This window comes from Tasmannia lanceolata, unplaced genomic scaffold, assembly GCF_043159265.1.
Source record: "Tasmannia lanceolata isolate RefF3 unplaced genomic scaffold, GAP_Taslan_0.1 ptg000013l, whole genome shotgun sequence".
Taxonomy (NCBI): Eukaryota; Viridiplantae; Streptophyta; class Magnoliopsida; order Canellales; family Winteraceae; genus Tasmannia; species Tasmannia lanceolata.
The window spans coordinates 42,489,538-42,504,457 of NW_027518690.1; the positions used below are offsets into that span (position 1 = coordinate 42,489,538).

Consider the following 14,920-nt stretch of genomic DNA (forward strand, 5'->3'; position numbering starts at 1 on the left):
CTGGGCGGCTCGGCCGGGCAGGTCTTTGTCTTCTAGCGAACGCGTCATATCCTGTCCGGCCGAGCCCTTCTGGGCAGCTCGGCCGGGCAGGTCTTTGTCTTCTAGCGAACGCGTCATATCCTGTCTGGCCGAGCCCTTCTGGGCGGCTCGGCCGGGCAGGTCTTTGTCTTCTAGCGAACGCGTCATATCCTGTCCGGCTAAGCCTTCTGGGCGGCTCAGCCGGGCAGGTCTTTTGTCTTCTAGCGAACGCGTCATATCCTGTCCGGCCGAGCCCTTCTGGGCGGCTCGGCCGGGCAGGTCTTTGTCTTCTAGCGAACGCGTCATATCCTGTCCGGCTAAGCCTTCTGGGCGGCTCGGCCGGGCAGGTCTTTGTCTTCTAGAGAACGCGTCATATCCTGTCCGGCCGAGCCCTTCTGGGCGGCTCGGCCGGGCAGGTCTTTGTCTTCTAGCGAACGCGTCATATCCTGTCGGGCCGAGCCCTTCTGGGCGGCTCGGCCGGGCAGGTCTTTGTCTTCTAGCGAACGCGTCATATCCTGTCGGGCCGAGCCCTTCTGGGCGGCTCGGCCGGGCAGGTCTTTGTCTTCTAGCGAACGCGTCATATCCTGTCCGGCTAAGCCTTCTGGGCGGCTCAGCCGGGCAGGTCTTTTGTCTTCTAGCGAACGCGTCATATCCTGTCCGGCTAAGCCTTCTGGGCGGCTCAGCCGGGCAGGTCTTTTGTCTTCTAGCGAACGCGTCATATCCTGTCCGGCTAAGCCTTCTGGGCGGCTCGGCCGGGCAGGTCTTTGTCTTCTAGCGAACGCGTCATATCCTGTCCGGCTGAGCCTTCTGGGCGGCTCGGCCGGGCAGGTCTTTGTCTTCTAGCGAGCGCGTCATACCCTGTCCGGCTAAGCCTTCTGGGCGGCTCAGCCGGGCAGGTCTTTTGTCTTCTAGCGCTTTTGTCGTCTAGCGATTGCGCCATATCCTGTCCGGCCAGCCGGACAGGTCTTTTGTCTTCTAGCGCTTTTGTCGTCTAGCGATTGCGCCATATCCTGTCCTGCTAACCGGACAGGTCTTTTGTCTTCTAGCGCTTTTGTCGTCTAGCGATTGCGCCATATCCTGTCCGGCCAGCCGGACAGGTCTTTTGTCTTCTAGCGCTTTTGTCGTCTAGCGATTGCGCCATATCCTGTCCGGCCAGCCGGACAGGTCTTTTGTCTTCTAGCGCTTTTGTCGTCTAGCGATTGCGCCATATCCTGTCCGGCTAAGCCTTCTGGGCGGCCGGGCAGGTCTTTTGTCTTTTAGCGCTTTTGTCGTCTAGCGATTGCGCCATATCCTGTCCGGCTAAGGCTGTGTGCGGCCAGCCGGGCAGGTCTTTTGTTGTCTTCAGATGACCAGATTTTCTGGTCGGCCTGCGATGACCTCATTTTCTGGTAAGCCTGAGATGACCTCATTTTCTGGTCGGCATGAGATGACCAGGATTTTCTGGTCGGCCTGAGATGACCTCGTTTTCTGGTCGGCCTGAGATGACCAGGATTTTCTGGTCGGCCTGAGATGACCTCATTTTCTGGTCAGATCCAAGTCTTCAGAACTTGAGCTTTATAAGGTGGTTTTTCACTGGGTGTCCTTGGCCGGAACTGGTCTTTTATCCTTTAGCTGACGTGCCGAGCTGACGTGCCGGAGTGAACCACTTCTGCTCTCTAAGTCTGCAATCTTTGAAGGTGGTCTCCACTGCTGGCGTCCTCGGCTGGAACTGATCTCCAAGCCACCAGGATGAGCCGAAGTGGGCCACTGCTGGGCTTCTAAGTCTGCAACCACCTAGCTGTGAGCTAAGTATGCAAACACTTAGGGTCTTCAAGGTGGTCTCCACTACTGGCCTCCTCGGCTGGAACTGATCTCCAAGCCAACAGGATGAGCCGGAGTGTACCACCGCGGGGCTTCTAAGTCTGCAAGCACCGAGCTGAGAGCTAAGTATGCAAACACTTAGAGCCTTTGAAGGTGGTTTCCACTGCTGGCATCCTCGGCTGGAACTGATCTCCAAGCCACTAGGATGAGCCGGAGTGGGCCACACTACTGGCGTCCTCGACTGGAACTGATCTCCAAGCCACTAGGATGAGCCGGAGTGGGCCACACTGCGCTTCTAAGTCTGTAAGCACCGAGCTGAGAGCTAAGTATGCAAACACTTAGAGTCTTCAAGGTGGTCTTCACTGCTGGCGTCCTCGGCTGGAACTGATCTCCATACCAAACAGGATGAGCCGGAGTGCACCACTGCGGGGCTTCTAAGTCTGCAAGCACCGAGCTGAGAGCTAAGTATGCAAACACTTAGAGTCTTTGAAGGTGGTTTCCACTGCTGGCGTCCTCGGCTGGAACTGATCTCCAAGCCACTAGGATGAGTCGGAGTGGGCCACACTACTGGCGTCCTCGACTGGAACTGATCTCCAAGCCACTAGGATGAGCCGGAGTGGGCCACACTACTGGCGTCCTCGACTGGAACTGATATTCACTGATGGCGTCCTCGGCTGGAACTGATCTCCAAGCCACTAGGATGAGCCGGAGTGCACCACCGCTGAGTCTGCGCTTCAAACAGGTTCTACGGAGTGAACCTCTGCACCGCTGCTGAGTCTGCGCTGCAAACAGGTTCTACGGAGTGAACCTCTGCACCGCTGCTGAGGTCTAAGTCTGCAAGTACTGCAAACACTTAGACTCAGGACGCACATGCCTGTCCCGGAGGCTGTTGTCTCGTCTTGTGAAATGACGAGTCTGATTCCGGTCCCGGGGCGTGTGTTCTCCGCGCCAATCCGTCCTACCATTTTTGTCTGAGTGAGATTTCGAACAGCTTTTTGTTGCGGGGTCCCACGGATGGCGCTGTGGACCCCGATCCTGAGAGGACGGGTGCGGCGAGGGACGCGAGGTCCCTCCTGCAATCCTCTAAGATCTCCACAACGTGAAGGAGAGCTCTGCCAGGGAACTCTCGAAACTGATGCCACCCTCACAGCATAGCATGAGTGGCGATATAAAAAGAAAGAGATACACCCTGATCCGGAGCCAGGGCTCGAAACCAAGATATATCTGAAAAATAACTCAGAGTCGCCATCCATGGACAAGCCATGGAACCAAAACAAATGCTCTGTTTGCAATGGATAACTAGAGATACAAAAGGTCTGTGCCTGGTTACGAATGGGGAAGGGGTTAGGCGCCCCCAATTCGCCCGAGTGCGAACACTTGGTCTCTTATGCCATTTATTATTAACCTCGAAGAGTTTTGGGCGAAAATCATATGAAATGGGAACAATCCTCAGGAGTCGTCTACCTAAGCATGCATTTCCTGAGGATAAAATAATAAACACATATAAAATAAAATGAAAGATGTGCCACCTAAGCATAGCTAGGTTATGAGTGACATACCTAACTGGTGTCTAAGTTCTGATGTGCAAACACATGCAAGCTATAACTAAAGGTATAAGATCAGTACAAGAAAGTAAGAAAACACATCAAAAGAAATACAATAATTACACAACAAATCCTAAGACTCTAAATTATTAGCCTGAGTCCTCGGATGGTCTGGTATTCATCCAAAGAAGCCTACGTATCCCCGCCTCCACGAGAATCAAGGCAACGTAGTTCTTCGCGCCTATTCTAAGCTAGGATGCCTAAGACACCTAGCCCTCTATCCTAAACTCGATCTAAAAGACCGGACCAATTATTAAAGTTTATTGTACGATTATTTAAATTCCAGTGAATTGTGGATTTTAGGACAACCTATATGCCCTAACTAAATGCATATTAGCCCTAGGCTAATGCAGGTGGTTCCTACAACCTACGTGTAACTAGGCTGTATGCCCTAAGGAAAACAATAGGATTGCTAGCGTATCCAAGACCTAGTCATCAGTCGGCGATGTGAATCGCCAACTGACCGGACGGAGGCGCTCCTATAACTCTAGGACAAACCCCTAACTCTAAAACAAACACACAACAAACAAATAATCAAACAACCTATCAAAAGAAAAACCCTAACTCTAAAACTCTCTATCTAGGAGAAACTCCTAACTCTAGAGGAAGATCTTTTGAAAACAAGATTTTAAAGGTTTTTGAAGAAGGTTTAAAACATTTATTTACAAAAAAGTTTGGCTGGACTTGGGATATGTATCCCAAGCTGCACTACGTACCTCGTGGAAGAGGATCAAGCCAACGTAGTTCGAAACGAACTCTCAAACTACGCTTCTAAAAGAAACACTCAACACTTTATATTTTTTTTGCGGTTTTTCAAATGTTTTTGATGTTTTTTAAATTTCTAATATTTATGAGTTTTCAAATTTCTAATGTTTTTTTGGATTTTAAAGCTTTTCCAATGCTTAGGACCTTTAAATGTTTTCAATCTTAAAGGGAACACGCAAGAACAACCATAAACTAGGGCAAAGCCCTAAATCCAAAAGGGGAAACCCCGAATAAGCAACTAACGCCTCAAAGAGACGAACCACAACAAGAAAGATAGCGTCCCAAGAAGAGAGAAAACGATCCAAGATCCCAAGCAAGCAAAGCTCTAATAAGACTGAGTTAGTCTCTAATAAGAGCGAAGTAATCAACAACTCTAAAGGAGAAACTCCGAACTAACAACACTAAAGGGGGGGAACAAATGAGTCAGAGACTCTCTAATAACACTACCGAGTTAAAGACTCAACTCTAAAAGGGGAGGCCACTCTAACATGAGGCTAGGTAAGCCTCCTAAAGGGGAAACTCTCTATATGAGACGAGGCTTGTCTCCGAGACACAAATGACGTAAAAAGAAATAAGAGACCCTGTGCATATTTGGCAAAGGTAAAACATCCAGCCGGGCCGGACAGCTACCTAGCCCTAGGGTGCAACAAATGTGCAAGCTAATACCCATAAGGGTAGGGGTATGAAGCCAAGCCGAGTAGGATGTTCTCCCAAAACCAAACGGCGCACAAAGAGGAGGTTTAGCAAGAGAATGAGATCGGGCGGGTCTAAAAGGAATAAGAGACCTTGTGCATATTTGGCAAAGGTGAAACACCCAGCCGGGCCGGACAACTACCTAGCCCTAGGGTGCAACAAATGTGCAACCCAATACCCATAAGGGTAGGGGTATGAAGCCAAGCCGAGTAGGGTGTTCTCCCAAAACCAAACGGCACACAAAGAGGACTAACGAGAGAATGAGACCGGGCGGGTCTCCCAAACACACACAAAAATGGGCTCCAAGTAACCTTATCATTGCCCTTGCAAAAGGGGAAGCAAGGCTAAGACTCACCCTTATTTTAAATAAAATACCACTCTTCACTCAAATTTTTGAAAACCTTTGATCCAATGTCCGATCCGATCTGACAGTTATTTTACTCTATTCAAGTAGAACATCGTATTAAATTTTGGGACGAAACGGATTTGAAACACTCATGCAGATCATGATTTTAAGCATACACATTTAATAATGAATTAAAATCATTTAAATGCTTAAAAATCATGCAAAAATCTAAAAAATTACCAAATAATTTCCGAAAAATTCGAAAAACAGTGTACTTACAGTGGTGGAATTTCTCACCGAATCCGAGAGCCGAAGGAATCCGAAAATCCGGCCGTTATTCGATCCGCGCCACTTTTATTCTTCTCTTTTGTTTTTTCTTTTTTTCTTTTTAAAAAAAAAAAAAAAAAAAAACTACTGTGAGTGGGGTGGATGGGAAAAACAGTGGAGAGGGTAAGGGAATGAGAGAGAGATCGGAGGGAGACTCATCATGAGTCATCATGAGGGGGAGAGAAAAATGAGAGTGGTTGTCCCCCTCATGTCCCCCCCCATTTTCTTAATTTTTCAAAAAAATAAAATAAAAATAAAAATCATTACATGCATCGGATACCAAAAGAAAACAAAAAAACATACTCATTACGCCCGTTTTAAAAATCAAAAGAAAATGATGATGTCCTTTTTCTTTCTTTGAATACAAGCGGGCCCCACATCAGCGGGCCCCACACAAGCGGGTCCCACATAAACGGGTCCCACACAAACGGGCCCCACACAAACGGGCCCCACATCAGCGGGTCCCACATCAGCGGGCCCCACATAAACGGGTCCCACACAAACGGGTCCCACATCAGCGGGTCCTACATAAACGGGTCCCACACAAACGGGTCCCACACAAACGGGCCCCACATCAGCGGGCCCCACACCAGCGGGCCCCACACAAGCGGGTCCTACATAAACGCGAGTCCCACACAAGCGGGCCCCACACAATATGCCGTGACAAATCAACTAGAACAAAAGAAATGAAAACTAGCAGACCTATTCAAAACCAAAATATGAGTAACAGACTCTTCCTATCATCAAGAATTACAGCAGCACTCCATGATGAATTTGCAAGAAGAAATGAGAAAAATATAAGTAAAACCCTTACCTGAAACGGTGATTGACCGGAATCCGATTGGATTGATCGGAGAAATAGCTAGAGAAGATCGGAAAAAATGGAAGAAGATAGGGGATGGAAGAGTGCGGTGGCTAACCGGTGGTGAAGTGAAGAGACCGGTTGGAAATGGATGGAGCTCTGACGAAATCGTCGGAGAAGATGATCGGAGGTGAATACTCTCAGATCCTCTCTCTCTCTCTCACAGATTTTTCCTTTTTTTTCTTTTTTTCTTTTTTTTTGCTGTGTTTTTTCTTCTGCTGTTCTCCTCCTCTCTTTTCTTTTTTTTTTCTCCCTGGTTTCTTTCTTCTCCCCGGTTTTTCTCCTTTTTTTCTTTCCTTTGCTGTTCTCCTCCTCTCGTTTTTCTTCACGAGAGAGAGATCAGAAGACCCATCATGAGTCATCATGAGGGGAGGAAATGATAGTTTTTTGTCCCCCTCTTGTCCCCCCTAATTCCCTTAAATTTTGCAAAAAAATAAATAAAAAAATAAAAAACAATTTTCAAATGGCATCGGATGCCATACGAAAACCAAAACTACCCATTACGCCCATTTTTAAAACCAAAGAAAATGATGACTGTCCTTATTCTCTCGTTGAATACAAGCGGATCCCACACAAGCGGGCCCCACACAAACGGGTCCCACATCAGCGGGCCCCACATCAGCGGGTCCCACACAAATGGGTCCCACAAAAGCGGGTCCCACACAGGCGGGCCCCACACGAGCGGGTCCCACATCAGCGGGCCCCACATTCATTCATTTTCCGCCTGACCTCGGGATTTCATTCGAATACGCGGGTTTAGGGTCCTGTCAAAATGGGGTGTCTACACTTAGCTCGTTCGCTAGGCAAACGTGGTCGGATCTTGACAAAATTTCACAGGGACCTTGGTGGGACCCTAGGCTAGCCCAGGGTGCAATTTGGGACCCTAACCCACTGATTTGGAAAAGTTAAGCACAAAACATGGAGGTGCAGGGCACGGTCAAAATGGGGTGTCTACAGATGCCCCTCTTTGGCAGAGCGTGTGTAACACGCGAATGGCAAAGCTGAACAGACAACGCATTTTGATCGACCCGAAAACAAAAGAAATTTTTTTTGGGATTTTTCGGTTCTAAGAACGATACTTACAAGGATAAAATGGATTTTGGTTTTGAAATTCAACACTCAACATGACTTATGAGTAATTTGGTAAAAGGCGGGACACATAACTCGGCAATCAAAACATAAGAGAAACTCTCACCAGACATAACATAGTAACATACCAAAGAAACAAACGCAGGCATACCTAAATCCACACGTGGGTGGCGGCGGTATACTGCAGAACAACGAATCATGTAAAACATGACCCAGGCTTTCATTACGAACAACAAAAATAACAAGATAGAGTTGCGGTCCAACTTTTTACCAAACTAGACAAGAAAGAACAACAGTTGAATGAAAATTTTGATTAAGGGTCCATGGTGATAAGCCACGAAGAGCCTTGAAAGCGGGAATCAAGGGTCCACGGTGATAAACCGTGAAGAGCCAAGAAAGAAGGAATCAAGGGTCCACGGTAATAAGCCGTGAAGAGCCAAGAAAGAAGGAATCAAGGGTCCATGGTAATAAGCCATGAAGAGCCAAGGAAGCAAGGATCAAGGGTCCACGGTGATGAGCCGTGAAGAGCCAAGAAAGAAAGAATCAAGGGTCCATGGTAATAAGCCATGAAGAGCCAAGGAAGCAAGGATCAAGGGTCCACGGTGATAAGCCGTGAAGAGCCAAGAAAGAAGGAATCAAGGGTCCATGGTAGTAAGCCATGAAGAGCCAAGGAAGCAAGGATCAAGGGTCCACGGTGATAAGCCGTGAAGAGCCAAGAAAGAAGGAATCGAGGGTCCATGGTAATAAGCCATGAAGAGCCAAGGAAGCAAGGATCAAGGGTCCACGGTGATAAGCCGTGAAGAGCCAAGAAAGAAGGAATCAAGGGTCCATGGTAATAAGCCATGCAGAGCCAAGGAAGCAAGGATCAAGGGTCCACGGTGATAAGCCGTGAAGAGCCAAGAAAGAAGGAATCAAGGGTCCATGGTAATAAGCCATGAAGAGCCAAGGAAGCAAGGATCAAGGGTCCACGGTGATAAGCCGTGAAGAGCCAAGAAAGAAGGAATCAAGGGTCCATGGTATTAAGCCATGAAGAGCCAAGGAAGCAAGGATCAAGGGTCCACGGTGATAAGCCGTGAAGAGCCAAGAAAGAAGGAATCAAGGGTCCATGGTAATAAGCCATGAAGAGCCAAGGAAGCAATGATTAAGGAAAGGATCAATGACATGTAAAGGATATGAATGGAATGACTATGAATAGTGGGTCCATGATATATCTGAGAGGACACATCACGAAGAGCCACTCAGGGAGCAAGGGTTCATGGTGTACCTGATTAGTAGACCATGAAGAGCCAAGGATGAACAAGGATAATGACAAGCAATGGAGATGAATAGAATGAGTATGGATAGTGGGTCCGTGATATAACTCGAAAGTCAGATCACGAAGAGCCACTCAGGAAGCAAGGGTCCATGGTATTCCTAAATGGTAGACCACGAAGAGCCTTGAATGAATATAGAGGACTAATTTATTGAATGGAGAATTGATTTTTGGATTTTTTAGATTTTTCTGGAATTAGCTTTCTCTTGCCAAGAAAATTGGGAGTATGAGTTCCTTGCTGAGGATCAGACTTAAGTACTTGACGGGGCTTTCAGGTGTTTACCCTTCTTTAACAAGTGAAAAGCATTCTGCTGAGGTTTGAAGGTTGCGGGAGCAAATTCTAAACTCCGGTGGGGAAATTGATTTTCTTTGGGAATTGACTCTTTTAAGAAAGAGGGCTCATTTGAAGAGCTCGGAGATTTGGCTCAAGACGTGCTCGCATCTCTCTTACTTCAACTTGTTGTAAACATTGGCACTGATTGCCTTTGATGCTTGATATCTTTTATGACGCAAGTCATAAAAGATGCCCCTAGTGTATTGTACTTCCATGACAAGAGTCTCAAGCAGAGTAGAACAAGGATAGATAAAGAAATTTTGGATTTGCATAGGTTCTTTCTTGGGAGTAAAGATGGGAAAATGGCTAAGCTCAAAGACTTCTCCTTTCATTGACCACTATTTGAGGTTCGCTCTTTCCGACACCAACTGCTTGAAACTTGACATATTCAGCCTGTCCGAACAGGATACCTAAACCAGGGTTTTTCATTTTGAAAGGTATACATCCCTTCCTTTCAGTGCCGGACAACTTAGACCTGGAAAGAAAACAAATATAAATGAAGGACAGACTCCCAAGGACTCTATCAAAGAAGGTGTAGATTATTCAAGAGACTCGACTACATTCTGATTCACCCTTAGATCAAATGTATCATTTTTTAAATGGTAAGGTCAGCCACTCTTAGAGTAGTCTCAAAAACCAAGTCAAGATGCTCTAATTTCCTCCATCGGGATTTCCGTCATGGTTATTACCCCCTTTGGGTTGCTCGGTTTTAATGCCCCTAGTTTAAAAAGGTGTCAAAGTAAGTCTCGCTGACACTATTCGGATTCCAAGATCCTACCCTATGCAGTGATTGTTTCTCCGTCTTCTTGAGTCTCCTCTTCAAAAGAAGTCACAACTTTTAATTTTCAAGCTTTCAGTCTAAAAGACCACTTGTCTCAACTTTTGCTTTCCAAGTTTTCAGTCTAAAAGACTACTTGTCCTGACTTTTGCTTGCACTCGAACTTAGGAATTCTACATAACTGAGGAACTCCTTCTGCTTCTATTCAACTCAACTTTTCATGGGAAGTATTTGCCTCTGACTAGATTGTCTCTTCAAGTTTTCAATCCAGCATACCACTACCCTTACTTTCTGATAAGTCAATCATTTTGCTTGTTGACTTAGCAAGAAAAACGACTTTCACCTTTCTCTAGGCCGCCCTTTCGGGTTTTCAACCTAGCGGGTCTTCAGACTCTCATTCTTTTCTTTCTGTTTTTCTTTTCATTCGCCTCGAACCTTTACTTGTTTCACCAGAAGGACTTTCTAGGTGGGCTCAGGTTCAAAAGGGGTGAATACCTAAGGTTCTAAGGATTTGGACCGAATCTGGTCTAGCCAGACTACCTACGTACCCCAAAAATGGAGGATCAGGTCCGCGTAGTTCGCTTAAGGATTTTTCAAAGAATGGTTTAGCATTTAGCTTCAAAATTTTGAAAAGGGATTTTATCTCAAGGTTTGACCGAACCTGAATAAATCAAGTTGCCTACGTACCCCTGAAGATATGGGGATCAGGTCCGACGTAGTTCGAGTGCATAAATGCCCCGGGTTTATAATGTGTTTGAAAAGAAGTATTGGCTTTAAATTGTTGGCCCAAAGGGTTCTCAAAAGGCTTTTAAAACGTTAGGATTTTGGCTATTAAGGCTAAAACGTCCAATGATGGCCTCCTGATGTATTTGATGTACAAGCTCTTCTGCTTAAGGTTCAAAGACTTTGATTTTTTTTTTGAAGAGTCTGACGGTTTTTCAGGCAAAACTTCAACCGCTGTGCTCCATTCCCATCTCGAAGATCTTGAATTTATGCTTAAGGTTTCACAACCCCTTGTCTTTCTTTCTTTTTTTTTTTTTTTTTTTGACATTGATACTACAAGGCTCAACAACTTTTAACCTAGGAGTTGGCATAGATTCAACAAAAAGACACTCTAAAAACTGTACGAATCTTCATGAACAAAAAGGTGGCACTGAAAGGTTATGTTACCAATTTTAGACCTAACAGATTTGACGCCTGGGGACCTCGCGTCCCTCGCCGCACTCGTCCTCGGGATCGGGGTCCACAGGCGCCAAATCTGTTAGGTCTAAAATTGGTAACAGGTTATGGTAGGGCCGGAAAGGCTGATCTGGACCTGAAGGGCTGATCTGGACCTGAAGGACTGATCTGGACCTGAAGGGCTGATCTGGGCCTGAAGGGCTGATCTGGGCCTGAAGGGCTGATCTGGGCCTGAAGGACTGATCTGGACCTGAAGGACTCATCTGGGCCTGAAGGGCTGATCTGGACCTGAAGGGCTGATCTGTGCCTGAAGGGCTGATCTGGGCCGAATGACTCATCTGGACCTGAAGGGCTGATCTGGACCTGAAGGACTGATCTGGACCTGAAGGACTGATCTGGGCCTGAAGGACTCATCTGGACCTGAAGGGCTGATCTGTGCCTGAATGGCTGATCTGTGCCTGAAGGGCTGATCTGGACCTGAAGGACTCATCTGGACCTGAAGGGCTGATCTGGACCTGAAGGACTGATCTGGACCTGAAGGGCTGATCTAGGCCTGAAGGGCTGATCTGGGCCTGAAGGGCTGATCTGGGCCTGATTGGCTGATCTGGGCCTGAAGGGCTGATCTGGACCTGAAGGACTGATCTGGACCTGAAGGATTGATCTGGACCTGAAGGGCTGATCTGGACCTGAAGGACTGATCTGGACCTGAAGGGCTGATCTGGGCCTGAAGGACTGATCTGGACCTGAAGGACTCATCTGGGCCTGAAGGACTGATCTGGACCTGAAGGACTCATCTGGACCTGAAGGGCTGATCTGGGCCTGAAGGACTCATCTGGACCTGAAGGGCTGATCTAGGCCTGAAGGGCTGATGGAGTCCTGCGCTGTTAGGGCCTGACAAGAAGACAAAGGGTCAGAAGACCAGCCCGGAGTGGTGCTCCGGACGGACGCTTCGACACTCAAGTGAGTATGAGCAGGAGTGCAGAGCAATTCCGAACTGAGGAGCTTAGGATTTGGGATTTCAGATCTTAGAACCCTCACCTTAGCACAAGTGAAGGCTATTTATAGTGATTCTGAGCCACCTGTCCAGGACAGGTGGTAACACCTGACTGGACCAGGTTTCATGCCTAGTAAGGGCAGGTGGAAGTCCCTGATTGGTCCAGGCAGCATACCTAGCAGGGGACAGGTGTGGGCTTTGCAGTGGTCCCTGTGAGGGCCACGTGTCAACAGCCGATTGGTTGCATATTTTGGACCCCATCACACAGAGAGTACTCTGTTTTGTTTTTCTTGTTTCTTTCTCTTTTGCTTGGTGGGCTGAAGAGGATAGAGTGAGTGGGAGAGGTAAGGGAGATGCAGAAACACCAAGGGAGAGAGGGGGAGAGTAAATTACGGTACTCTGTTTTTGGTGAGGGATGGGGAATGGAGAGAGACAAGAGAGAAAACGGTTTTTTGGGTGGGAGATGATTGTCTTTCCTTTTTTCAACCGCGCTCTCTCCCAAAGATAGCTAGGCTTTCTTTAAGAGCAAGAATCTCCCTTGAGCAACTTTCCAACTGTCCCGATTAATGGAAATGGTGGATCGGTCTTTTCCAAGATTAGAGAAAATTAGACGATATCTTTTTCTTTTATCAGTTAAGAAGAGGAAGTTGCTGATATTAGACATATGAGGGAATTCTAAACAAATCTAATCATGGTATTCTTTCTTTAGAGAGAGAGGATTTCCCAAAGAACTAAAATCTCACTTTCCTCTTTCGGTAATGGCATTCTCCACTTTCTTAATCAACACATGGGCTGCCTCCTAACAGAGATAGAAAGAGATGGTCGGTTCTTGCTCCCTTACATGCCCTTTTAGTGTAACTCCAAAATTGGTGGTTTCTTTCTATAAAAGTGCTCTCTATTGTGGAACCCACCTTTACATCCCCTAATAGCAACCAAACCACATATTGGAATGATCCAAAGCGTCCATTAAATGGGCCAAAATGCAAAGTACTCATGGGCCCAAAATCAGCCCCATAGGACTATCCTAACTGTCCATTTGATTGATCTAATCCGCTCATTGTTTTAGGACATAATGATAATTAACCACACCCTCTAAATCATTCCCATAAATTGATTGTGCTTTAAATTATTTCCATGGATTGATTCAAACCGTACCATTGATGGGTGAAATTGGATAAGCTAAAAATGCGGCCGAATCCTTCTTAGATTTTCATTTAGAACTCTATACGATCCGAACCGCTCAAACAATGGGCCACAATGTAAATTAGATTGCGTCCCCTTGAACTATTCCCAAAGACCGATCTGAACCGTTCCCTATGAAAGGCCATGGCATGGGCAACCTGTATCCTCCAAATATCACCCCCATGGGATAATCCAAACCAATAATTCATAAAGTTATGCCTCAAAATTATTTCCGAGAATTATCCGAATAATTCAACTTAATGGTCGCAACAAAATTGGTTGTTAAAATAACCTCCCTGAAATCCTGATTATTCCCTTGATGGGCATTTTTATGCACTGGATCGAAGTAGGTTCGAAACTCATTTTTCATTAAAACAATATGCGGGCCCCCCGGTTGATCCGAATTTAAACAAATGTTCAATGATGGCCCACCGAATGGGTCCAAATTCCCCCTTGCTTTAATTCTTACGAACAACCCCTCTCAACAATTAGCGGAAAAATGCGAAACACAGCAGAAATGATTGGAAGATCGAGAAAGCATAAGGGACGGACACGGGAATGGAAAACACTCGAACCCGACAACGACATACTAACTTCTTTGTTGATTAAAGCGGAGAAAAATGGGGTATCTACAGATTGCGACCCGCCAGTAGTTCATCGAGATATCTCAACCAAAAATGTTTTATTGGATTCAGAATTTGAGGCTCACATATCTGATTTTGGTACTGCTAGAATTCTAATGACGGATTCATCCAACTGGACAGAACTTGCAGGCACTCGTGGATATGTTGCTCCAGGTTAGTTCCTCCTATATTGTGCCTACTTTATTGTTGCGGTATAATTGTTTAGAAAATTGTCTTATTTATTGTTTTGTCATTTGGCTCACCTACGGAAGGACAAAATGTTTGCCAAGAAATTTTATGTCATTTAACTTCTTTTTCTTTTCGTTTTTTTTTTTTTTTTTTTGGCTTAGCTTGCTTACACAATGAGAGTGACGGAGAAATGCGATGTATATAGCTTTGGGGTTTTAGCACTTGAAGTGATAATGGGAAGGCACCCTGGAGATATCATCTCCTCCTTGTTAACATCATCATCTGAAGTTGGCCAAAATCTACGGCTAAAGGATGTGTTAGACCCACGGCTCCCAAATCCCGAAGACCAAGTTGGAAATGAAGTTTTTCTGGCAGTGTCAATGGCACTCGCGTGCGTAAATGCAAATCCACAAACTCGGCCACCCATGCAACACATCTCTGGAAAGTTCTCTGCTCGAACTCCATCTTTTCCAAAGCCATTCCACACAATCAAAATGTCTCAACTGATGGAATTTCAAGTGTAAATGGGTTGGGTCTCTTCACCTACTCAGTTATATTGTATAAGTCAGTATTTCATATAGTTGATCAAAATAAGGGACGGACTAGGCTGATTGTCACCGTCGAGATCAAGTCTTGGGTCCCACTTGGAGATTGGAGAGAGGCTAATCTTCTTCACGTGGGAAGGATTCAACGGGCCTGATTGCAACGTTAAGATAAGTAGAATTAACAGATTTATTAGAAAAAATTTAAACTGTTAAACTTTTGGCTAAATCATAATCTTTGATGACTAATTGGAATATAACTTATAGATTATAGTTTTTACTC

General features: G+C 46.0%; 1 protein-coding gene across 1 annotated transcript in view; it reads left to right on the forward strand.

Moving 5' to 3' along the window:
* LOC143891272 (uncharacterized) overlaps positions 1–14,619 on the forward strand; it is a 36,783-nt gene extending 22,164 nt beyond the window's left edge. The window contains exons 5-6 of the mRNA XM_077395889.1: positions 14,048–14,080; positions 14,257–14,619. Of these exons, the coding sequence (XP_077252004.1) occupies positions 14,048–14,080; positions 14,257–14,619 (396 nt within the window). The remainder of the gene's footprint in view (positions 1–14,047; positions 14,081–14,256) is intronic.
* The last annotated feature ends 301 nt before the right edge of the window (positions 14,620–14,920 follow it).